The sequence below is a fragment of the Cynocephalus volans genome, chromosome 7, assembly GCF_027409185.1.
Source record: "Cynocephalus volans isolate mCynVol1 chromosome 7, mCynVol1.pri, whole genome shotgun sequence".
In the NCBI taxonomy this organism is placed as follows: Eukaryota; Metazoa; Chordata; class Mammalia; order Dermoptera; family Cynocephalidae; genus Cynocephalus; species Cynocephalus volans.
This window is the reverse complement of record NC_084466.1, coordinates 84,988,835-85,013,787: the sequence shown is the minus strand read 5'-3', so window position 1 is coordinate 85,013,787 and position 24,953 is coordinate 84,988,835. Positions and strand designations below refer to the sequence as shown.

The following is a 24,953-nucleotide window of genomic DNA, read 5'->3' as shown; positions in this document are numbered from 1 at the left end:
AATTGTCAAATTTGGAAAAAAGTTAAGAGCTGGATCTCTATTCAGAATGTTTAGGTTCAAATCCTAACACTTCTAACTGAGTGACTCTGGGCAAGTAACTTAACCTCTCTGGCCTCAATTTCCTCATCATGTTAGAACCAAGGACAAAAGGTTGAGGTGAACATTAAAAGATATGACGTATATAAACAGCTCAGTGCACTGGCTGGCACAAATGAGAGTTATAAAATGTCACCTATCATTATTATTATCATTAATATCATGACTCAAAAAAGATACAGATTTATGTAATTATTTCTACAACCTTTATTATTTTTAAATTACATCCTAATTTCAAATTTATTTATTTAGTAACTATCATTAGTGCCTTTTACATATTATGGTACTATAAAAATGATATATAAAGTTCACATTAATACAAATTAACTGCTGATCACTTCTAGAGAGACCAGTTTATAAATAAAGGATCACCTGATGTGGTTTGTCTGCTCGCTGAAAAAAATCGCAGTAAATGTACCCCAGCAATCCTTCAGATTCATGAACGACAGCCTAGAAAAAAATTTTAAATTTAGTGGTGAATGAGGCCATCAGAAACTCCAAACGTGGGGAAATATTCCTAACACAAGAATCTATATATTAAACATGCAAAGATACAAATTAGACATTTTATTACCTTCTACCTCCCATATTATCTCAAGATACATTCTCTTTTCCCCCCATCCTCCTTTGCTCCATCTCTTGAATGATTTTGATTTGGGAATTCTGTGTCCAGGAGACGAAATGCTCCCCATGAGGGCCCTCTGTCCTGACTTCCAGTCCTCTACCACACCTCTACCAACCACTGCGCTTCACGGACTGTTCACAACGAACCTCCCACAAGAGTTGGGAAGAAGTGCTGGCTGGACATTTTAGTGACAAAATTATTTTTCCTTCAAATCTTGGAATGGAATGATAAATACCCATGCAAATTATAATCCTTAAATTCAAAAACAACAAAATTGAACTCAACGTCAGTTGAAAATTAGTATCATTATTTCGCTCCTCCCCCAAAAGGGCCTATAAAAGAAGCACAGGTTATAGGAGAGACTCAACCAGTAGTCTCCATCTTGCCTTCTTTGTCTTTTCAAAACTTGACAATTCTATCAAAGATAACTTCAATTTTGTGCTTTAAAATTTCCTGCAAGTATATAATCATTCACTCAACAAACATCTATTAAGCAGGTACTCAGTGCCAGGAACTGTTCAAGGCACTTGGGACATGGCAGGGCACACTCTGGCAAACTTTGGAGCTCACATTCCACAGTCTGGGTAAAACCTCTTCATCACGTGCACCATGTCCTTTCAGTCTTCTGTTACCAGTTTTTCTTTTTATTATATCTCTGCATTTTATCAATCCCTGTCATGTTGGAAGTTTGTAATATGCAAACAGATATTTAGGGGAGTAAATGCAGGGATAAAATGTCCTCCTGTCCTGATTGTCCTTTCAGTCCCACCACCACACCTCTTCTGCACTCACAAAATAGGGCCAACAGTGAGATATTTTACACTACTTGAAATATAGGGGAAAAAGTGCAGTGTGGTAAGTATGAGAGCGAAAAATGAAATAACACAACGGAAAGCCTTAGTGATAAACACGTGGGCCAAGAAAGTCTTAAAATCTTATAAGGAACAATTATAAATATTCAAACTTCAAATAAAGTGGGCCCTAATAGGAGAAGGATGAATTTCAGGCTTGAAGTTATCATCAAAGAAGTCAAATAAATCAGAACACAGGATACAAATTAATATCTGATGCAAATATAAGCCCCTACAACATGGGAAGGGGAATGAAAAGAAAAGAAAGGCAGATAATGCAAGGATTTTGGAACTAACCAAAAGAGACACTCAGTACGGAAGGTATATAAAAACTACAGACAAATTTTCCTGTAACTAGAATCTGTGACCATATGAAGGTACATATGAAGATTCAACCTTCTACTGATTTCTAAGAAAATATTTTTCAGAGGACTCTGGTGTTATATGTTTAGATCATTCACACAGTATCCTTAATCAAAAGTGACAATTTGGATTTTTTTGTGAAACAGAAATAACACACTCTATCAGGAAAAAATTAACTCAAAAATGAAACTGCTGTAGACTCAAGTGCCAAACCAAAAGGAGACAGCAGTGTGCCTACATGTTAAGTGGGAGACTTACCAGTTTTCGAACATCTTCACACCACACCTCTCCTTTTGCAGGCTGCTCTGCATAGAATGAAATCCCCAAGAGTTTGCTGAACAAAATATTCAGGCCTTCCATGCATGCTCCAAGGGAAAAAAATGGGCAATATAAACTGGGCTCAATGTTATACCTAGAGAAAGAAGACAGGGTCAACAGCATTTTTGTTTACCTCAATTTCTGAAGGTAAATTCAGTTAACTTTCATTTAATATTTAGGATCATAGTAGTTAAAAATTTTTTTCAAAACATAAAAGTATATTTTAACCATTGAGAAGTTTTCAGACTTGGTTTTCTCCAGAAGAATGGCAGTGTAATTATTACAAGAATTAGCGGTAACACCATAATTAAGGTAGACATATCATTCCCTAATCTTGACCCTTTTCAGGTTATTTACTCTTCCACTAATCCAGTTAAGCAGTCTGTCTCAATAACCCACACGACACACACTTCTTTATACACACTTAGAAACAAAATGTGACCAGTTCCAGTTATAATGGTAAGCCTCACTTTGTGAAATGTGTTAGATTCTAAAAAATTGTGACTTACAGCACATAAATATTAAACAAATAAAAATCCTGAGGTACACTAAGGGAATTTAAAGTTTTCATCCTGTAAATATTTGTTTATGGAAAAAAATGTCTGGACTATAAATAAATAGATCTTAATGTATAATTATATAAAATGTATATATAATTATATATTTTAATGTATATAACTGTTCTATAGTTATATATCTTAAATTAAGGACCATATAATTGGTAAGGCTAATTATTCTTCATCCAAAAACAACTTTTTAATGTCCTATACATTTTAACATAAGCCAAGGCAAATCCAAAATAAGTAATTTGAATGTTCGTTTTTGAGTTATTAAGTCATGCCAAAATTTACAACCACAGACAAAAATAATGGCTCTAGAAGAACTGTAGGTACTCATTACATTTCCACTTTCTGGGCTTGACAAAATTTATACAGACTTATAACTAAATGAATGATTGGATTTAACGAGTGAACATAAATTGCATATCAAATGAGATTTCAGGCATAGAAATCCACAAATTTACAATGTAATTTCTGATCAATTTTTTGTTGAAACAGAATCCAAGTTAGTGACCCAGCGCCCCTGCTTAATGGTTCATTCACTTATTTTTTTTAGTGGTGCATTTACTTATCCATGTGGTGAACAAACCTGCTGGATGCTGGAGGAAAGCTGAAGGGCCTGTCTCTAAGGAGGTCACGGTGAAGGAGGCAGAGAAGTGAATAGGGTACACCACGTGTCCCAAGCCTGGAGCAGTGGGCACACAGTTGACACCCAATAGACAGTGCTGCAGGAATGAATAAATGAGCACTGCACAGTGGGGACTGAAGGACAGTGTGATGACTTGAGGAGGGGAGAGTAGAACCAGAGAGGGCTTCCCAGACAGGAATTAAGAAAGAACCGGAGTTTGCAGGGCAGGGTGTGGATGAGGGCTGGAGGAAGGGAATAGTAATAAGGAATTCTGGGCAGAAGCAACAGTATAACTAAAGTAGAACGGCAACAGACAGCCGGGTAACTTCTAGAAACAATGTGGCTAAATACGACACAGTTCACGATGCAGGGAAAAATAAGAGTTGGACAGGAGTCTGGAACAAGAAAGCAAGGGCCAGAGAACAGAGGGCATGGTACACTGTAAACTTTTGACCATGCACCCCATCAATAAAATACCTTTTGAGTATTCAACCATACCATAAGTATATTTAAATTATATGCAGGTGCTATTGTTCTACTACATTGCAAGACAAAAAGCAGAAATTTCTATAAGTTGAGGTAAAGAAATATATACATAACAGAATTCCTAATATTTTACGTCCATACACTCAATGGATTTCTTACAGATGTCACATGGGAGACTGTTTCTGTAGGATACAGAGGAGCAATCTGATGTTTTCTGGAATGCTGCACAGTTGACAGTGCAGAGCACAGAACACAGGAGAGGCAGGGAGAGCAGACAGAAGGCTCTCTCAGTGCTTCAGATAATAAACTAACAAGCCACTGGGGTCAGGGATGAGAAGGCAAACTGAATTTGTTTTTCTTTAAGATGTGAAGGTTTTGGGGATCGTGTGAGTGACTGGATTTGGAGGGTGAACTAGAAAGAACAGTCTAGGATAACACTCAGGTTTCCAGCATGGGCAAATGGATGGATGGCAGAATCATTTAATCAGAGCAATAAACACATAAAAAGGAAGAGGAAGATATGGGTGTGTCTGCAGGACAAGAGAGGAGGATAAAGTGCAATTGTGAGAAGAAAATGGAGGGTCCACAGAAAATAAATCAGTTTTGGAGACACCAACTTTGAAGTGCCCATGAGACATCAGATGCTCGTGATGTTAAGACTGAGGAAACTTCATTGTTAGGTGTTAGTTACACCTACAGAGGGAGATGGGGTCCCGTGGGAAGGGTGGTGCAGGGTGAGGATAGGGTCAAGAGCAGATTCCTGAACTTCCAGATGAAGGGGTGAAAAGGAAGTCGAGAAGGACAGTTAGAGCTATTAGAGAACTGAAAGAAAGGAATATCTACCAAATTTAGGGAAGAAATTATACCAATTCTCTACAATCTCTTCCAGAAAATAGAAGCAGAGACAATACTTCCTAACTCGTTCAGTGAGGCCAGCATTTCCCTAATACCAAAGCGAGACAAAGACATTACCAAAACAAACAAAAAAAAAAACTACAGACCACTGTCTCTAACGAACACAGATACAAAAATATTTTGTCAAGAAAATATTAGCAAGTCAAATACACCAATGTACAAAAAAAAAACATATACACCATGACCAAGTGGGATTTATTCCAGGTATGCAGGATTGGTTCAACATCTGAAAATCAGTTAATGTAATTCATTTCATTCACAGGCTAAAAAACTCCTATGAATGTTTCAGTAGATGCAGAAAAAAATTTTAAAAACATAACACTCATTCAGATTAAAGCTCTCGGCAAACAAGGAATAGAGGGGAAACTTTCTCAACTTAATAAGAACATCTACAAAAAAAAAAAACAACTACATCTACGTAATTAATGTTTAAAAACTAGCTGCACTCCCACAAAGATCAGGAACAAGGCAAGGATGTCCCTTCTCATCACTCCTATTCAACATCGTACTGGAAGTACTAACTAATATAATAAAACAATAAAAGAAAAGTGATAGAGATTGAGCAGAAAGAAACAAAACCATCTTAGTTTGCATGTGACATGATTATACATGTAAAAAATCCTAAAGAATTGAAAAAAAAAAAAAAAAAAACTCCTGGAACTAATAAGTAATGACAGCAAGGTTCTAGGATACAAGGTCAATATACAAAAGTCAATTGCTTTCTTATATACAAGCAATTAACAATTGGAATTTGAAATTAAAACAAGTAACTTTTACATTATCATCAAAAAATAAAAGACATATGGGCCGGCCTATGGCTCACTTGGGAGAGTGTGGTGCTGATAACACCAAGGCCAAGGGTTCGGATCCCATATAGGGATGGCCAGTTAGCTCACTGGGTGAGAGTATTGACAACACCAAGCAAGGGTTAAGATCCTCTTACTGGTCATCTTTAAAAAAAAAAAAAAAAAAAAGACATATACAAATCCACCCCCCAAAAATTGCACTAGATCTATATGACGAAAACAAAACTCATGAAAAAAGTCAAAGAAGGTCTAAATAAATGAAGAGATATTCCATGTTCGGATAGGAAGTCTCAATATTATCAAGATCTTGAACAAAAAAGCAAAGGCAATACAATGAAAAAGAGATGCTCTTTTCAACAAATGGTGCTGGAACAACTAAACATCCACATGCAAAAATATGAACCCAGACACAGACCTTATACTTTTCACAAAAATTAACTCTAAATGGATCGCAAACCTAAATATAAAACATAAAACTATAAAACTCCTCGAAAATAACATTGGAGAAAATCTAGGTGACCTTGGATTTGGTGATGACTTTTTAGACACAATACAAAAAGCACAATCCATGAAAGAAAAAATTGGTAAATTAAACGTCATTAAAATTAAAAACTACTGCTCTGCAAAATACACTGAGAATGAACAGACAAGCCATAGACTGGGAAAAAAATAGTTGCAAAACACATATCTGATAAAGACTGGTATCAAAACTATACAAAGAACTCTTAAAACTCAACAATAAGGAAATAAATAACTCAATTAAAAAGTAAATAAAAATACAAATAGACAAAAAGTTATACAAATGGCAAATAAGCATACGCAAAGATGTGCAATACCATATGTCATTGGTGAATTACAAATTAAAACAACAATGAGATACCACTAAACACCAATTAGAATGGCTAAAATCCAAAACACTGACAGCATTAACTTAGGTATGGGGCAACAGGAACTATTCACTGCTGGTGGGAATGCAAAATGGTATAGCCACTTTGGAAGACAGTTTGGCAGTTTCTTATAAAACCAAACATACTCTTACTATACAATCCAGCAATTGTGGCTCCTTGCTATTAACTGAATGAGTTGAAAAGCTTATGTCCACACAAAAACCTACACATAAATGTTTATAGCAGCTTTATTAATAACTGTCAAAAACTTGGAAGCAGCCAAGACATCCTTTATGGGTGAATGGATTAAAAAACTGTGGTATATCCAGACAATGGAATATTATTCAGCAATAAAGAGAAATGAGCTATCAAGCCATGAAAAGGCATGAAGGAACCTGAAATGCATATTGTTAAATAAAAGAAGCCAATCTGAAAAGGCTACATATTCTATAATTCCTACTGCATGACATTCTGGAAAAGGCAAAACCACAGAGATAGTAAAAAGATTAGTGGTTGCCTGGTTCTGGGGTGGGGGCGGGGAGCAGGGATAGATGGGTGAAGTGCAAGGGACTTTTAAGGTGATGAAACTATTCTGTATGACACTATAATTGTGGATACATGTCATTACACATTTGACAAAACCCACAGAATGTACAACAAAGAGTAAACCCTAATGTCAACTATGGATTTTAATTAATAATGTTTCATCAATTGTAACAAATGCACCACAGTAATAAAAACTGTTAATAACAGAGAGGAGAAGGAGAGACTTACGAGAATTGTCTGTACTTTCCATTCAATTTTCCTATAAAACTAAAAGTTCTCTGATAAATGAAATCTATTAATTATGAAGTCGATAGTGTCACTATTAGAAAACCATGCTTCACAGGCTTACTGTGAAGCTTTCTTACAAGGGCCAGAGCAACTGTAAGTCTAGGTCTAATTTTGCTCCACTTCTGAGCACTGTACCTGACATTCCATAAATTATCTGGTTTTTCCAAAATGGCTGATGAGCACACAAATCCCCATGGCCCTGTGTCCCTGTGTGAGCCACAGCAATGGCTCCATGGCTCCTTCATGTGTTCTCTCCCCAGCCTCACATTGCTTCCTCATGCCAATGCTCTCAACAGGATTCAGTGGAAGACAAGAGGGTCCCTTTTCCGATGTCCAGAGCTCATTCCCCATGCACAGCTTCTCCTCTGTTGTTCTCTCCTGTGCACTGTAGCCTCGCTGGCCTCCAGGGTCTGCCACCTCCACTGTCTACTCAGAGAGACAACCACGGTCCCCCTGCAGCCCCATCCTTTGTTGTAACTTGGAAAGTCCCCCAGCAGTGAGCTGAGTTTCTATCAATGATAACTGAAATGGCCCTAACTAATATATTACCTACCTTTTGAGATTAATGCCTTCACAAATGATCTTTTTAAAGCTACCTAAGCCCAGATTTTCACATTAGAATGATCATCAGAAGGACTATCGGTAATTAGAAGGTAGCTCTTTGAGGGCTGGTGCCCTTGTCTCACCAAAGCCCAAAACATACTTGTTTGAGTAAATGAAAGAATATTAAAAGAAAATATCAAAACAGGATTCTGTTTTCAGAAAAATGAATAATTCATTTATCTGTTATATCAGATTAGAATGATCTTAAAGCATAAAACTAAAAAGTCAGGTTTAAACCACAGACAAAACAGAAATAAATAGAAATAAAAATTAACAATACAGAGCTCTAGCTAGATAATTTGATTATAAAAGACAATTCACTTTTTTGTTTCCAGATAATAAAAATCAATACAAAAATAAAGAACAAAAAGAAGTTTTATATCTTAAACCCTTCATAAGATTATAATGGACATATAACATCTATTTTATAGAAAAGAAACACAGTAAAACTAACAGCAACACCGTCTACTTTATTAAACTATAACCTAAAAATACTTATTGACTTATCTAATGCCCATGATACCCATATGTGGTAGTCAGGCAAAGTTCTAGGAAACAATTTATCTTAGAAGGAAAAAAATTTAAGTACAGAATGTAAGTTTATAATTTTCTACATACAACTTCAACTTTGTATACATTAAATGAAATTATTATGAGTGTTGAAAACAAATGGTATTAACTTGAAATTATTAGGAACAAACATATTATAAAGTAATATGAACTTCCTGTTCAAAAAATCCTTCAAGTAGTAACAACAATGGGCAAAAAATATATTGTCTTATCCTATGGCTCAATGTTTCCACTCCCAGAGGTAACTACTATTAACCATTTCTTGTGTATCCCTACACGCATTTTCTATGCATATAAAGAAACATATATATATATTTCTGCTTATATATATGAGGCTACTTCAGAAAGGTCATGGAAAGATTCACGTTATCTTTTAATTCTGTTTGTCCACGAACTTTTTCAAGTACCCTCATACAAAACTTTTTATGCAAATAGAATCATAAATTCATACTATCCTGCAATTTCCTTTTTTAACATAAAAATATATAAATATGTACACTTGTGCATTTTTATATTTGTGTATTTTTCATAAAATATAATTTGCAATACTTTCCATTTCAGTATGTAAAGCTCTATCTTGTTCTCTTTCACGGTGCAGAGTCATCTATGGCAAATATAGGCTATAACTGATTTAATGCACCTCCTGCTCTGAAAAGCACGTGGGCAGGGAGAGGCAAGGCCAGTGAGAGCTCACAGCTTTGACGAGGCAGTAACCTGTCACTGACAGCATTTGGAATGGCCCACACACAGTGATAATAAAAGGAGCCCAGACATTTAATCAGTTTTATTATTGATTTTAACTTCTGTATGGAAAGTGCATCCCTTATGCCCACATGCAGAGTTCTCCCTGCCTGTGCTCCTACTGAGTGACAGCTGCTGTTAGTTTATCTCTGTTAAGATGACGCCTCAGTAAGCACCCTTGTCACATCTGCTCCAGCCTCTGCAAACGATAAATCCAAGAAATGACATTGTTGCAAAGAGTATGAGATTTTAAAATTTCTGATAGGTATTGCCAAATTATCCTGCCAAAATAGCTGTACTAATATGCATTCCTACCAACAGGGTATGAAAATGACTAGGGCCCTCACTCTCGCTAATGTAATTGCCTGTTAGGCTTCTTTTAATGCTCCCTTTATTTTTTTTCTTTGGCTATGTTTCATTTTCTTTTTCTTTCTAGTAATTGGGAACATTTACAGTCTGTTTTTTTTAGCTCCTTTGGTGGTTATCCCTCACTTTTTAAAATAATTAAGCATTTATTTATTGGCATATCGATTTTAGATAATACCCACTATTGATTCCCGTCCTCTTCTCTCCTTCCCGGTCTGTTCTGTTGTTATGTATAGATACAGATACCGACATATTGATGCTCTTTCTGTTTATTTCACTAGACTCCACGGAGGAGAATCGAGCTAACAGCCTTTACGGTGCCACCATTCACTGGTTATCCCCAAGAATGCACACAATGCAAGAGCAGCCACCATTAGTAGCAGCCACCACTAGCAGCAAGGAAGAAGAGGAGAGGGAAGAATATTCTGACAGTGGCTATAAAACAGTGTCTAAAATGCACAGATACAAAATTATTACAACAAGAGAAGGTTCAGTATTATAAATATGTCTATCTTCCCTAAATTTAAACTACAAACTGAAAAGACATCCCAATAAAAGTCATAATGCCCATGATGGTGATGACGACGGCAACTAACATCCGGTGAGTGCCCACTACGCACTGGGCTAAGCCCTTTATATGTATCCCAATTAATAGCAAAAACAACCTGCAAGGTATTATTGTTACCTCCATATTACAATGGCAAACAGAAAACAGAGGTTTACAAGATGAGAACTTTTTCCCAAGGTTACATAAAACAACTGGTAAGTACCTGAAGCGCTGAGTTGTAATGGCATGACAATGGTATGGGAGTTGAAAAGACCATCAAGAGGGTATGTCCTTGTTTAGGCTGAGGTCCTGAAGTAGTTTTCCACAATTATTTGTCACAAGTTAAAGCAAGTACTCAGGAAACACTATAAAGTCATGCATTGCTTAACAATCCATTCTAAGAATGTGTCGTTAGGCAATTTCGTCATTATGCAAAAGTGTATTATGAAAGGGAACAGTAATGAATTTTCCTACTGTCTACACTGACCACCAGTTACATGAACGTGGACCCTCTAACTATGTCACTAAGTCTCTCTGTGCCTCACATTCCTCACCTGTTAAATGGGGGTTATAGTAATACCATCCCCACAAAGTTATGAAAATTAAATTACAGGCAGAGATTGTGCCCAGCCTCAGCAAACACTCAGTGAGTGTTAGCTAACTGTCCTTAACTATTATTTTGCATGAGGAAGGATGGGAATCAATTAAAAATTGAAGAATTTTTAAGAATTCTGTAGTAGACAAAAACCATTTCACTTGGGGTTAGATCTCACGTGTCAAATGCTTGACTTTCTACCCTGAGGTCTGAGCTGCCTGTGGGTATCTATCCTCAGCATAGCTTGCAGCAGGTCTGCTTACACCAGCATGACCACAAACACGTAATGCACCGTATTATGGCATTATAATGGCTACAAACATCTATGATGCCACTAGGTGACAGGAATTTTCAGCTCCATTATAATAAGCTTACGGGCACACCTTTGTATATGCTGTTCATCGTCTACTAAACGTTGTTACGTGGTGCGTGACTGTAATTGTATCATTCATTCTTATACACATTTCTCCAAATGCTTTGATGAGTGAGGAGAAGAGAGAAGAGGGAGATGCTACTGGTCACACACTCTGGGCCTTACAACCCTGAGTTCACTCCTACGGCTGCATAATGGCGAACAAAAAGATTGACAACCTCAGACTTACAGAAGAGCACTAAAGAGAGGCCTGAGTGTGGCGATGAAAGGGGGGGGCACAGGAAGTCTAAAGTATGTGCTGAAGAAAGAAACCAGGAAACAGAAGACAGTAGCGCTGTCAAAAACTGCACAGGCAGGGATGTTGACGAGTAAAACAAGCCGCTGAATTTTGGTTGGCAGGTGGCTGATAACTCAGAAAGACGAGTCGGGTAGACTGACAGGGCTATAAATGATACTAGAGAGATTAGAAGGAAGAGAAAGCATCTAGGATAGACTACCACTGGGGGAAGTTTGGCAGGAATAAATAAGAAAGGGCCACAATCTCTCCAAGAGTCATGGGAGGGCTAATTATTTGTGATTTAAGATAAGGGTATCTCAGCAGGTCTGCAGGCAAAGGGGGAGAAGCTACTAGACGGGAAGGATGGACTATGACTCAGTTACAACAACTGGTGAAGCAAGACCCGCAGTGGTTTGAGATAATATCCTCTTATATTGTCAGAATGCTTTACAATTTGCAAAGCCATTTCACATAGAGAATCTTCTGTATTCCCTACATAATTCTGTGAGACAGAAGGAGAAAGAATTTTTACCTAATTTTACTTGAGGAAACTGAGTCTCAAAGAGGCTTGTGACAGTCCAAGGAAGTCCAGAATAGGAGAAAAAACCCTGGGTTTAAAGTTAAAATATTGGCTCTCCATACTGGTTCTGTGCTTTGAGCAAGTGACTTGGCTTTTTTGGACCTCAATTTCCTCACAAGAAAAATGAGAATAAGACTTCCCAGGCTCCACTGACAATGAGAGAAATGCGCTTGAAGAACATGGCATAATTCCTGGAGAAAAGTGGGCACTCAACAAACTGTATCCAAAGAAAATCTGAACCCTGAAACACTTCTAGTCCCAAGCATTTCAGATAAGGGGTACTCGACCTGTACATGGACAGAAAGTGACAGAGCCAAGACTCAACCCCGTCTTACAGGTTTTTACTCCTATTACATTTCCCTTCTATGCCTCAAAGCTGCCATTACCTATAAAAAAAAGGGTAACACCTGTCAAGAAGCTTGAGTCAATGCAGTCAACATTCATTAATCACCTACTATGTGCCTAATAACTCCTAGATGTAGAACGAGAAAGACACTGTACCCATAAAGAATGATTAATCCGGGGCCGAGCCCGTGGCGCACTTGGTAGAGTGCTGCGCTGGGAGCGCGGCACGCTCCCGCCGCGGGTTCGGATCCTATATAAGAATGACTGGTGCACTCACTGGCTGAGTGCCGGTCACAAAAAAAAAAAAAAAAAAAAAAAAAAGAATGATTAATCCAAGTGATAAGGGGCATAAGAGCAGAGTAAAAAGGGCTTTGACACAAAGATGAGGCTGTGGTTAATTCCACCTGCAGAGGGGACAGGACAGGAATGTAAGGATCAGAGAGGACTACAAAGAGGAGGTGACATCTGAGTGGACCTTGAAAGATAAGTCTCCTGTGGGGGGCTGGGGGCATTCTTGCTGTTAGAATGAGCACCAGCAAAGGCTCCTGGGAATCAGGCCATCAGGGAACGTAAGCTCAATCCAGCTAAGACCGCCTGAGACCCTACTCAGCCACCTCCGACATCAGGAAAGAGACTACATATACCTGCATGCTCCTCCGCACCCTCACCAGCTCTTCCAAAATGGAAGTTGACTCCTCCCGAAGAAGAGGAAGAATGGGAAAGGGTCCGGAGACAGTGGAGAGATTCAAAAAGCTAGATGTCATCTCCAGCAGCTACAACCCGGGTCTAAGGGAGCCCAGAAGAACAGTCCCCTATCATATGCCAGTCAGGAGGAGGCAGAACACCCTCCCAGCCCCTTGTCTGTTGTGCTCTCAGCTCACATCTTCAACACGGCGTGAAAAAATACAGAGGATGTTTCCATGGTCACAGGTCACTGGCTTCACCACTACTTAGAACCCCTTGGGAATACCATGCCTACCGCCTTCCAAGCCAGGCCAGGGAGGTGGGGGCTCCTCCTGCCTCTGCAGAGCCTGTGAACAAGAGCTGGCCGCAGCATCTTCCCCTACAACGTCCTTCTCTGCACAGACACTACAGACAAGAACCTGTTCCTCTACCATCTAGAGACCCCAAACCATGGAAAAGTACCGCAGGCAACACAACATAGTATAACTGAAGTGATTTTTGAGGATTGAGTTTCAATGCCATCCATGTATTCTGCACAAACTCTTTCACAGTTTTGTCACAGTTTTTATAAAGATGATTTGGATCCAGAAATAAGGGATCTCTGGAACCCCTTGATTCCTCTGAAGAAATAAATAGGAAGAAAATTGTTATCTATCACAGTTGCTGAATGATGTTCAGTAAATACTCTGCTGTTCTGGTTAAAAATGTACTACGCATGGGTTTAAAAATGTTCAATTTTCAAAGTGCCAGAACATATTATGATCAACATGGTGAAACAGTATAAATATACATGTGCTCCTGGACTTAATTACCGGGTTTACATACCTATAATTTTCAACTTACGATGGGTTTATGGGGACATAACCCCACCAAAAGTGCATGGGAGTACTGAATTTGTATTGCTTTTGTATTGTAAAGTTGAAAAATCTTAAGTCAGGGACCACCTGTAATTAGGTCTTTTTTTATTAAGAACAATAGAACTTAGCAATATATCAAAATCCTCATCAGGAACACTAATTATGATTGATATAAGCACAGCAATGTCAGTCAGGAAGAGATTATCAACTGAAGAATTCTTCATTCGTTATCATTTGAATTTTTAAAAAATCAACGTATCACTTTACTTATAAAGCACACTCTATGAGTCAGACTTATATTTCAACTTCTGATGCACCTGGAATTAAGGTAAAGCAAGAACTTGGATAGTACTTCCAAAAATCTTGGCATTGAACCTAGTGAAAATATTAAACACAATTAAGTGCAGCCCATGAAACCAGGCTGAGTGCAGGTAAACACGGGCTTCAGTCTTACCCTATTCCATTCAGTAACTGGAAGCAAGATTGAGGGAGAACATGTGCAGCAAATGGCAAATGCTCACAGGTACAGAAGGAACGAGAAAGCCAGCCAGAGCACGCGTATGGGCCAGGAAAAGCACACACTTGAAGAGAGCAGAGAGTATGTGACAATACTGTCAGAGGAAGTATTAGAATGTTTTTGGCATCAGGAACGATTGTCTAAGTATGATCATAATGTGACAGTTGGATGACATCTTGTAGTCTTAAAAGCCACAGGGTGAGCTCTGGTTTTACCCAGCTGAATAAAGGTAAGGCAGCAGTAAAAGAACTGAATGATACTGGCAACCTGTTTGCCTTTTAGGTAATTATACAGTAGTGAAAACAAAGACCTTTCTTCCCCCTCCATTTTGTAAAGAATTGCCATTGCCAATTTGGTTCTATCTTGACTTCCAAAGCTAGTGGCAAGAAAACTGTTCCAGCCAAACTTCCTGGTAATCAGAGAATAATTTTCCTTAATGATGCAGGTTAGTTACACAATTCACTGGAAACTGTGGTTAACAGAAATCAAAACTAAACTTAACACTGACAGTACTATTCCATCATCATCCTAGAGAAGCACGAAGGTGAACCAGCAAGCCTGACTTTAGGGAGAGAAGATGACAGCATCACAGTGATGTGGCACTAGGTGACAGAACCCCCACCAGAGGCTGGAGCCAAATCTTATGACAGCAATGGGACCTCTAGTTGCGACAGCCTCTCATTCAGCTTCTTAAATTGTATCAAAATGTAAAATTAAACAGCCATGTCTGAAATTCAATAGTAAGACAGAATAACCAAAACTAATGCAGGCGTGCAGGAGCTCGCTCTACGGAGAACCAGTATGGGAGATGTCGAAGTATCGCGAGCCAGTGCGCAGGTCTGCCCTGCAGGAGGAAGGAAAGAAAACCAGTTGAAAAGGAACAAGTGGCAAAAGTAGAAAGGAAAAGAGGTGGGGGTTTTGCCCCAGAGGCTTGGGAAAAAAAAGATGACGAAAGGAAAGTGACCAGGAGTGCCTAAGGAGCTTTTCCAACCCTCTTTGAATTGTTGAGCCCAGCAACAGACCCCATCCTCAGACCCCTCCAGGGGTCACTGAAGCTCTGACTCAGAACTGGAGAAATCAGCACCCCGTTCTGCCCTGCAGGGATGCAGCAACTGGTTCTCAGAATCAACGGGGATAATAAACACAGGTATTTTGAGTCTCACCGGTATTTGGAGTCTCAAGCTCCTAACAGACTGAGTTAAAAATCAAGGTATTAAAACTTTTCAGTGCAATTGGCCAAGTAATGATTGAAATACACCGAATCAATAGAATTCCATAAGTTTATAATGACATTTTAAAAAGAGAAAACAAAAAAATACCCATTTGTCACCATTCAGAGAACTATTAAAATAAAACCTTATTTTGAATATTGATAATTAAAAAGAAAGAATTACTGATTCAGGCAAGGACCATCAGTGGGTGTTAAAGCCATTAGGTGGATGACTGATGGGGAAATGGATATTTTCATGTTGCCAATAACACCACACAGATCACTGAGCAGTTGAGGGAAAACCCGAACCACAGACTGCAGAGATCACGGTGGCCTCACTCTGTTCAGGGGTCAGTATTTGCGGTGCCGATGGCACCTGGTTATGTCTTCTGATGTGGTATGACACAAAACACACAAAATCACCCATGAGTGCCTGTGCCAAAAATGTGAAGTGTTTAACACTGAAACTTTAGATATAACATCCAGCTTATAGGAATGATAGAGAAAGAGGAACCAGTGAGACCACACCACAAGGAAGGCTGGGAATTCTGTAGGACAGGTGGCCTGGTCTCTTCAATAACTGATGAGGTGTGGGGAACTGCTCTGGAGTAAGAGCAGTGTGGTGAAAAGTGTGGGCGTTGTCTGGGTTCTAACTCCAAGAAGATAACTGGGAAAACAACTAACTTGATACTGTCAAGGAAATATTAATATAGACTGGATATCAGATGATGCCAACAAATTACTGTTAATTTTATTAGATAATAATGATATTGGAGTTATATAAGATGCCTATGGCTTTAAAAGACATATAATAAATGTGTAAGAGTTAGATGACATGAGGTCTAGGATTTGTTTTAAAGTACTTTCGTAACAAGAAAGGAGGGAGGAAAGGAGGGATGAAAAGAGGCAGGGAGAGAGGGATGAAAGAAAAACAAAAGAAATAAAGGGGAAAAAGGGATAAGAGTTTGGATCCCCCCGCTACCGGCCAGCCACCAAAAAAAAAAAAAAAAAAAACCAAAAAAACAGAAAGAAAGAAAGAAAAGAAGAAAAGGGATAGATAAAGCAAATATAGCTAAATCTTGATAATTACTGAATCAGGGAGATGGACATATGGGGTTTACTTATATTATTCTTTCTACTTCTGTTATTTTAAAAGTTTTTATAGTAAAGTTTAATTTTTAAAAAATTTAAAACCACCATGATCACTATATATAAAGTATACAATTTCACACATCAAACAGAAGTCCTTCTGGCAGAGTCCAATGTTTTTTTCTAAATAGTTTTAAAACACAAAACATCCCCATTTCACTATGTGAATGCTACTGAGATTCTGAGAACACATCCTAGCAAAGAATAGAAAATACTGAATTCCAGTCCCCAATGACATCTTCATTTAAAATAGCACCAGCACAAATGGAATATGATTCACTGAACCTTATCACTAGCAGAAAGAAACGATGTCCCCAAGGCACTGAAAACAAAACCCAAACACTGGCAGGGGACTTTAAACAACTTTAAAACGACGACCTCTGGGGGCAGAGGCAGAGATGAGATCACCGTTTTTCAACGAATACTTCTTAACAATGTTTTGATTTTTTGGACCACATATTGCCTATTCTAAACTAAAATTTAATTTCAAATAAAATAATTTCAGAATTAACTTTATTATTCTATGATTAATCGAACACTAAATCTTGAGAAAGAAAAAATGAGCTGCTCTTTAAGATTTACCAACAGCCATTTATCCCATTATTTTACCGGATCAACCTTTGGCAGTTTTAAAACGTTAATTTCTCCTCCTACTTCTAAATAGGTTCGTTCTTTTCTTTAGGCAGACATTTAAGGAACTTGAAATAAATCTGAGGTATTTAACATAAATGCAAAAAAAGTCCCTGAAATTAACTAGGAGAAAAGCTCAAATCAAGGAGAGCCCCTTCTATTCTTCATTTTGTGTCAAACCACACATTTAAGTCTTTACTTGAAAGTCAATGGATTTAACAAGGATTTAGAAATCTTTGCTTTGTTCTACTCTTCTAACCCCAAACCAAAACTACTATATTTTCCCTTTCTTCTTTCATCCATTACCTGGGCTTCTCTGCCCACCCTTGTCAATCAAGATTATTGCAACCTCAAACCAAAACTCAACATGCTACTTAAAATAGATGTTTAAAACCCCCAATTCTTAAAATCCCTTCTGAGAATTTCTGCACCTCTCTACCTGGTTCCTTTACTGTGTTAAGAGCCAAATAAATGAACTAATATTGAAAGTTTAATTAAAATAAGCTAAAACCCCACATGGCTATCAGGCAGGTCACACTGCGTTCCCAGCACAGCTGGTGATTTCATGGAATCAGTGAGCAGGAGGGAAGGCTCCATCAACAACTGAGCATTATTACAAAGGTCTCCAGAGGGTCATACCACTTTCCACAATCTGCTAGATGAAAGACGTCATTGAAAAAAATGTGACATTCTCTTTCCAAAAAAACTCATCCCTGGATTGCCTTTTTTTTTTTTTTTTTTTCTGGCCAGTACAGGGATCAAACACAGACCTTAAGCTGCTTTTAATAGTGATTTGCAATTACTGGTTTCGATACAGGCTTGAATAATGGCTATGAATAATCTGTATTCACTGACAGCCCACAGTGTGTGTTCCACAGAGCTTCAAAATACAGCTGACAAGACACATATGACACACATGAGACAGAAGTATGTCCACAAGAGCACATAATTAGCAGGTTGACCATGCGGCACACAGGCTGTGAGCACAGTGGAGCCAGGGGCTGCATGAGGCTAGCACACACCTGGCTGCTTGTGGACACTCAGCAAGATTCCATAGGTGTGTACTACAGACAAGGAAGGCAACAGGAACCCTACTGGTCACCAGATACACGTTCTGTCCCTGAGAAAGACAGGGATCTGGCTGGGGGACAAATGCCAAAAGAAATCATTAAAATAAACCAATAAAGTCTGGTTCTGGAGAGGTCCCTACTACTCTTTACTTGATGCTTCAATAATGCATAGAAACAAAAATATTTTAAAACTTAATACCAAACAAATAAATATATTATCATGTATATGCCAACATGCTTTAATGAGGAAAAAGACAAAAAAAAAACATGTTTTCTTCTGTCACTTTTAGAGCAATCTTAACTCTCTTAGTTAAACTGCTTATCTCAAAACTAACTGTAAGAGAAAAATGTTACAAGTTATTAAAGGATAGGATTCCGAGATTTTTAAAAAATTCCTATTGGGCACATAAAGTTGCTTGGGACATAAACATTTTAAAATATGTTCACCTTGAACAGACCTCTATATTTCTTGGGTTTACAAGTAAATATAAAAATGACAGAAATAGGGCATATTTGCATAGAAAAAAAGACAGCTACTACTTTGCCACAACATAATAAACACAGGAGAGAATACAGAAGCTGGAGAAGTGCTTCAGTCTACTTAAGTTTCTCAAGATGGCAGAATAGACAGTCCCCAGCATCACTCTCCCACAAATCAACAAATTTACAACTATAAAAAAGCAATGACAGCCAAGCTGTGGCTGCTAGAGCTCAGGGAAAGAGGAGGAGAGGCCTACAGAGTGCACGAAGGTGGGAGAAGCCATGATGAGAGAAAGACCATTTTGTGCTGCAGCCACTTTAAGGCTGGAGCCGCTGAGCGTATGGAGCAGGAGCCGGCAGAAGCCGTAGTTGTGCCCTTTGGATGGGGTTGCTTGGAGACAGCAAGGGAGAAGAGGGCCTTGGTGGCCCCCAGGCCAACAAGACCATGAATAGGGTTCCCATGGACGCACATAGGAGCAAGGAGCCACAACAACTGAAAAAAAGGAGCCACTCAGAGGCTGGTGAGTCACTGCAAGGGACTGGCGCACAGCCCGACCCATGGGAAGTGTTGGCAGCATGGGCGGTGGGGGAGACGGGCCCACTGGGGGAACCCTCGGGCACAGCAAGGACAGCTAACCGGCATCCCAATCAGCAAAAGACCACTCAGAGGAGACTGGTCAGGAATACAGAATTGCATGGGTGCAGTTTGATGAAAAGACTCGGGCCCAGATCAGAGTTTCTACACAACCCAGGTGCACGGGTCTCTGAAGAGCTAGAAATACCTATAAGGTCAACCATTAAACCCTGAGCTACACAAAAAGCCTTCCCTAGGGAATCAGCAGCAAAGCAGCAATTTAGCTAAACCACAGAGCTCAAGTACTGGTCCCCACAGGAAGTTCTCCCATTTTAGAAAAAAGCAAAGGACAAAAAATTAGTTCCGGCCCAGGCATAATGCCAGCGCCTCAGGGCCTGCCTGGGGACCTGAGGCATAGATCTGGGGACCGGACCCACCTGCCTCCCACAACCAGGCACACCACCAGTGCCTTAGGGCCTGCCCAGGGTCCTGAGGCCTGAAGCCAGAAATGGGAACCCCCCACCACCACATCCAGGCACACTGCCAGTGCCAAGGAGCATGCCAAAAACATCACTTGCATGTGGGTGGCCCACCACAGCCACCACAATAACCACGGCTGCTGCAAAAGTGGCTAGATGCCATAACCACCACGCAGATGGTCTGCCAGCCACTGGAGTACATTGACACAAGTAGAGTCACCAGCAGAGACCAAAGAAAAGAAGAGGATGTCTCTCTCCACAAAGGCCATTCCAGAGTGACAGAAGAAGCAGGTGCTCTACAATAATATTGAGGGACCTGAACACACCTCTCAGCATTGCACAGACCATCCAGGCAACAAATCAACAGAGTAACCATTACTCTTTCAGAAGGAGAGAAGAAATCTAGGGTCATCAGAGGTGGGAAGTGGGAGGGACAGGAGGATAGGGAGAGATTGGACAAAGGGCATAAAGAATAAGTACGATTTATAACAATATATTTGCTAGTAATATTGATTTGATCAACATATGTCAACGTTGAACCCCCAAAATATGTATAATCAATTATGATTTAACAAAAATTTTTTAAAAACTACTTGTTTCTGAAATCTTTATTTACATCCTTCCAGATGTGCCGATAATGTATTGACAGTATGTTCAAATAAAATTGAGCAAACATAAGAAAATCACATAGCACCATGAAAAACATTGCTTTATTCCTTCATCGGTTTCAACAAAACTGCTGAGCATCTTCCCCAAGGCCAGTAAGGGGACACAAGGATTCTAGCAAATTTCCAGCTCCCAAACGCCCAGTCTACTAAGAGAACCAGGAAGCTACAAACAAGGAGGGTGGGGAGGGGTCAGATTCTACATACCAAGGGGAAATATTCAAGAGTTTAAAACAAGGAAATGACACAGTCAGTCAAAGAACGGGCCAGTGGGGGAGGGGTAGAGCACGCTACTGTAACTAAGAGCATGGCTTTGCAATCCAGATGAAAACATAGGTGGGCAGGAACTGACCAGGATGGCAGATGGATGGATGAGTTTGAGGGTAGTGTGGGCAACTGAGTGGATGACGGTAGTTGCACAATTAATGTACAAAAAAAAAAATGCTCAATAAATATTAGTTTCCTTCTTCCTTCTTAAATAACTCACCTCTCTGCACGAATCACACCACTGTAGTAGGGGGGATCCCAAGGCATTAATTCCTACAATGGAATAATTCACTGTTATGAAAGTACTGACCATTTCATAGTTTTTATCAGTAACCTAGCCAGCTTATAAAATGTAAACCAGTTACTGTTAATGTAAATCAGAAAGTTTTTATAAAAATTCTAAAAATTCATGGCTTGGCAGGAAATACCTGCCTCCTTATTTTGACTTTCCTGTAATCAATGGGTAGAGAAGTATAAATAAGGCCTTTTCCAGAATTTCAGGAAAAGGTAAATAAATGTTATTCTAAAATGTAAACTAACAAAAATCAACATTAGTGGATTAAACGAGCCATGATGAAATTTTTGCCAAAATGTAACCCATACATTAATCCATAAAACATATAGCAGATAAGATTAGGGTACTAAAGGTAAGATTAGGGTTCTTTCTAAATCTAAGCAATAAACTTAGGGTAGATCCCCAAAATGAAAGCAACAATTTAAAAATGTAACTAAGGCAGAATTAACTCTAATCTTGGCAAAGAAAATATAACGAAAGCAAGTATTACAGTAATAGTCATTTTTGATTACTGGTACAGAATACTGAGAGAAGGGAAAGCTTGAACACCTGAACAGATCGTCCTCCCCAGGAGGTGCCCAGGTAACAAAAGAGTCGTTAAGAGATCAGGCTGTGAAGCCAGACCGCCTAGGTTCAAATTTTCAATCCATACCAGACTGTGAGCTTCATGTGGACAGGGACTTTGTCTGCACCTGAACAGCACCTGGCCCATGGAGGTCACTCAATAACTACGTGAATGAATCAACAGCACTTCCCAAATAGGACTGTTAAACGCACTTCAACTGCTAAGTAGAACACCTGGCCTGGAGTAAGATGTTGGCTGCTCTCCTAATTCCACTATCCTTTAAAATTTCAGCTTAGGTGCCACCTCCTCCCATAACAAGGTGTTCTTTCCTCTATTCCATGATCACACTTCCATCACAGGATGTATGACAATGTAAGACACTTGTAGGCTTAGTTTCCTTCTCCCCATGAGCACCTTCAGGAACAGAGACTGAGTCCCTAGAACTCTAACACCCCAGCATTCAGTTCCCAGAGCACATTTCCTCTAACAGATGATTTTACTATCTCTAGATGCCAGACTCTAATGACACAAAAACAAATAAGCCATGGTCCTGGTATGAAGGAGCTGATGGTGGAGGCAGTAGAAAGACAGGTGACTCAACACTGAGAGAACACCATGTCATGTCTAGGGTGCTGTGTCATGTAAAACGCAGGCCCTGAGAAAGACGGACATTTAAGTCTCAATGGACAGTCAGGAAATGTTTTGGAGGAGGCGAAGCCTGAGTAGAGTTTTGAAGAATAGGAGCAGTTAATCCAGAAGAGAAAGCGGGAAAGGCATCCCTGTGGACAGTATCTGAGAATGAGTAGAAGCTACCTGCCATACCAATTTATGTGGCTGGCACATAAACATCAGAATTACAGAATAAAAGAAGCAAAGCAAGGGAAAGAAAGTAAAAGCAAGTGAAAAAAGCACATGAGCATCACACAGGTATTAGTAGAGAGCAAACAACACTAACTTGGCTCAGAGGACAGCAGAAGATAAGGCTAGAGAAGTAGGCAAGGCCTAATCATGCAGGGCCTGGGGAGAGAAGTACAGAAACAGGAAGAAATCTGAGAATTACAGGGAGCTACCAAAAAATTTCAAACGAGTGGCAAGATCAGATCTGCTTTTTAGAAAAATCCTTCTGAAGGCAACTCATTCATCCATTCATTCATAGTTCAAATAAGGTTGAGTTCCTACTCTACGCCCAGCATGGAGCCAGGCGCATTGCTAAGCAGTCGGAATGGAGTCAGATGGTTTTGAGGCACGAAAGAACAAAAGGCCAGAAAACCAGTTGGACAACTGCAATTACAATCTGAGTGGACATAATAATGATTCCAACCAAGGCTGTGGCAATGGGCAGGGGAGGAGAGGACAGAGCTGCTGGGAAGGTCAAATCTGCAGGACCCAGTAACTGGTTATAGGTAGGGCATGTGAGCCACCTGCGAGGCCTGGTGACACTCAGTTGTGGCTCACCCCAGAGTTTTTGATTCAGTGAGTCTGATGTGGGACTCAAGAATTTGTATTTCTAACAAGTTCCCAGGTGTTTCTACTGCTTCTGGTCCAGGGACCACACTTTGAGAACCACTGGTCTTGAGCAAGTGCAGGTTCTGGCTAGGACAGCAGGGTGACTGGCGGTACCATTCACCAAAACACAAACTTCACGAGATGATCAGGCACTTCACAAATATCTGCAGAGTAACCTGTATCAATAAGCTATACAAAAATGTCTAGAGAGAAGAGTTTCAAGTTACATTAGCTTTTCCTGAATTACCTTTTGGCAACAAGTTTTATTTTTCATTCTTTCTGTTTCTATATTCACCAAACTAAATTCTGATCTATTATCTAGTTTGCTAAGTGGACCTACCTATCAAGCTAAAGTGCTTTGCTAAATAGTTCCTTAACAGACTGACATGCTACTCTATAAACTGGTAAACTTGATAGGATTAATCTATTTCTTAGTGGTTGTACCTAGGAAGCTGGTAAATAGTTTCTAAATCTGCAAGGCCCACTTCCCTAAATCTTCCCTATGACTATGGCTCTGGCAGTTGCTACCAAAACAAAAATAATCAACAATAGCACCCACAAAAGAATGGTGAGGACAGCCCCAGCAATCCCATAGCGCCCTCAAACCAAATGGGAATAAGTCCTACCACCTGGAATCAATCCCATCACTTTTCAGGGTACCCCCATCACTTGGGCAGCATTGTGGTCATAAGGACACTTAGTCTACACTGTAAGATCACACTTGTACATGGAAGATAATATAAACATAAGACCTTGTGACTGAAAACAACACTTAAGTGTTTTTAGAATGGGGTATACTTTCTCAGTCAAATATTGATCTACTTAAATGAGCACCATAAATTAGCAAACAAACAAGTAAACTGCAATGTTCACATGATGAATAAAATGCCACCTGCCACATGGAGTCTCCACTGAGCCCTGTGACAGCCTTGTCAGACAAGAAGTCAAATTCTATAGAATGGAAGCATCCTTGACAGGAATGTTTATTCATTGTGTTAAGGCACATTTATACCACACATGCACACACACACACTTTTATAATACGCCAACTAGTCAACAAAAATGCTGCATTCCCAGGCAACACCAGACTCAGACACATGGATCAAACAAATATTTCAATGTCTTTACTCACCAAAACTAAGAATCAGAAACAAGACTACAATGAACATCCAGCATATCAAAAGTTCCAGAATCAAAAGGTAATGATCTCAGTTAATAGATTGTTTATGATAAAAATACTCCAACATGGTTACTTACAGAGTTTTGAGGATTTAATTTCATTTTCATCCGTCGTATCATCTCAAAATCTTTTATAGTTCTGTAAAACAAGTTATCATTATATGTTAGATCAAAGTTTTAATAGTTACATTACTAAAAAACTATCTTGCTTCTGTTACTTTCCAATATTCACGATACAATTACATCTAATTAGTATTGCAAAGATACATCAGTATCAATCCAAATTTTACATAAGCATTAGGAGAAACAACATTGAATAAATCAATATATAACTGCAATTTCTACCTTAAAAAGCATCATGAAGGATATGTGTTGAAACTACTAAAGACTGAAAAAACTAGCAATGTTATAGAAGCATACAAAGCATTAATCAGCAAACCTTAAATTATTACTTTTTTGC

General features: G+C 39.1%; 1 protein-coding gene across 2 annotated transcripts in view; it reads right to left on the bottom strand.

Annotated features, from left to right (window-relative positions):
• Nucleotides 1–24,953, bottom strand: part of MIPEP (mitochondrial intermediate peptidase) — a 164,832-nt gene that overhangs the window by 108,762 nt on the left and 31,117 nt on the right. For both annotated transcript variants that reach the window (XM_063102813.1, XM_063102812.1), the window contains exons 9-12: nt 24,572–24,632; nt 21,169–21,221; nt 2,194–2,347; nt 469–546 (exon numbers count right to left, since the gene is read on the bottom strand). In XM_063102813.1, the coding sequence (XP_062958883.1) occupies nt 469–546; nt 2,194–2,347; nt 21,169–21,221; nt 24,572–24,632 (346 nt within the window). The remainder of the gene's footprint in view (nt 1–468; nt 547–2,193; nt 2,348–21,168; nt 21,222–24,571; nt 24,633–24,953) is intronic.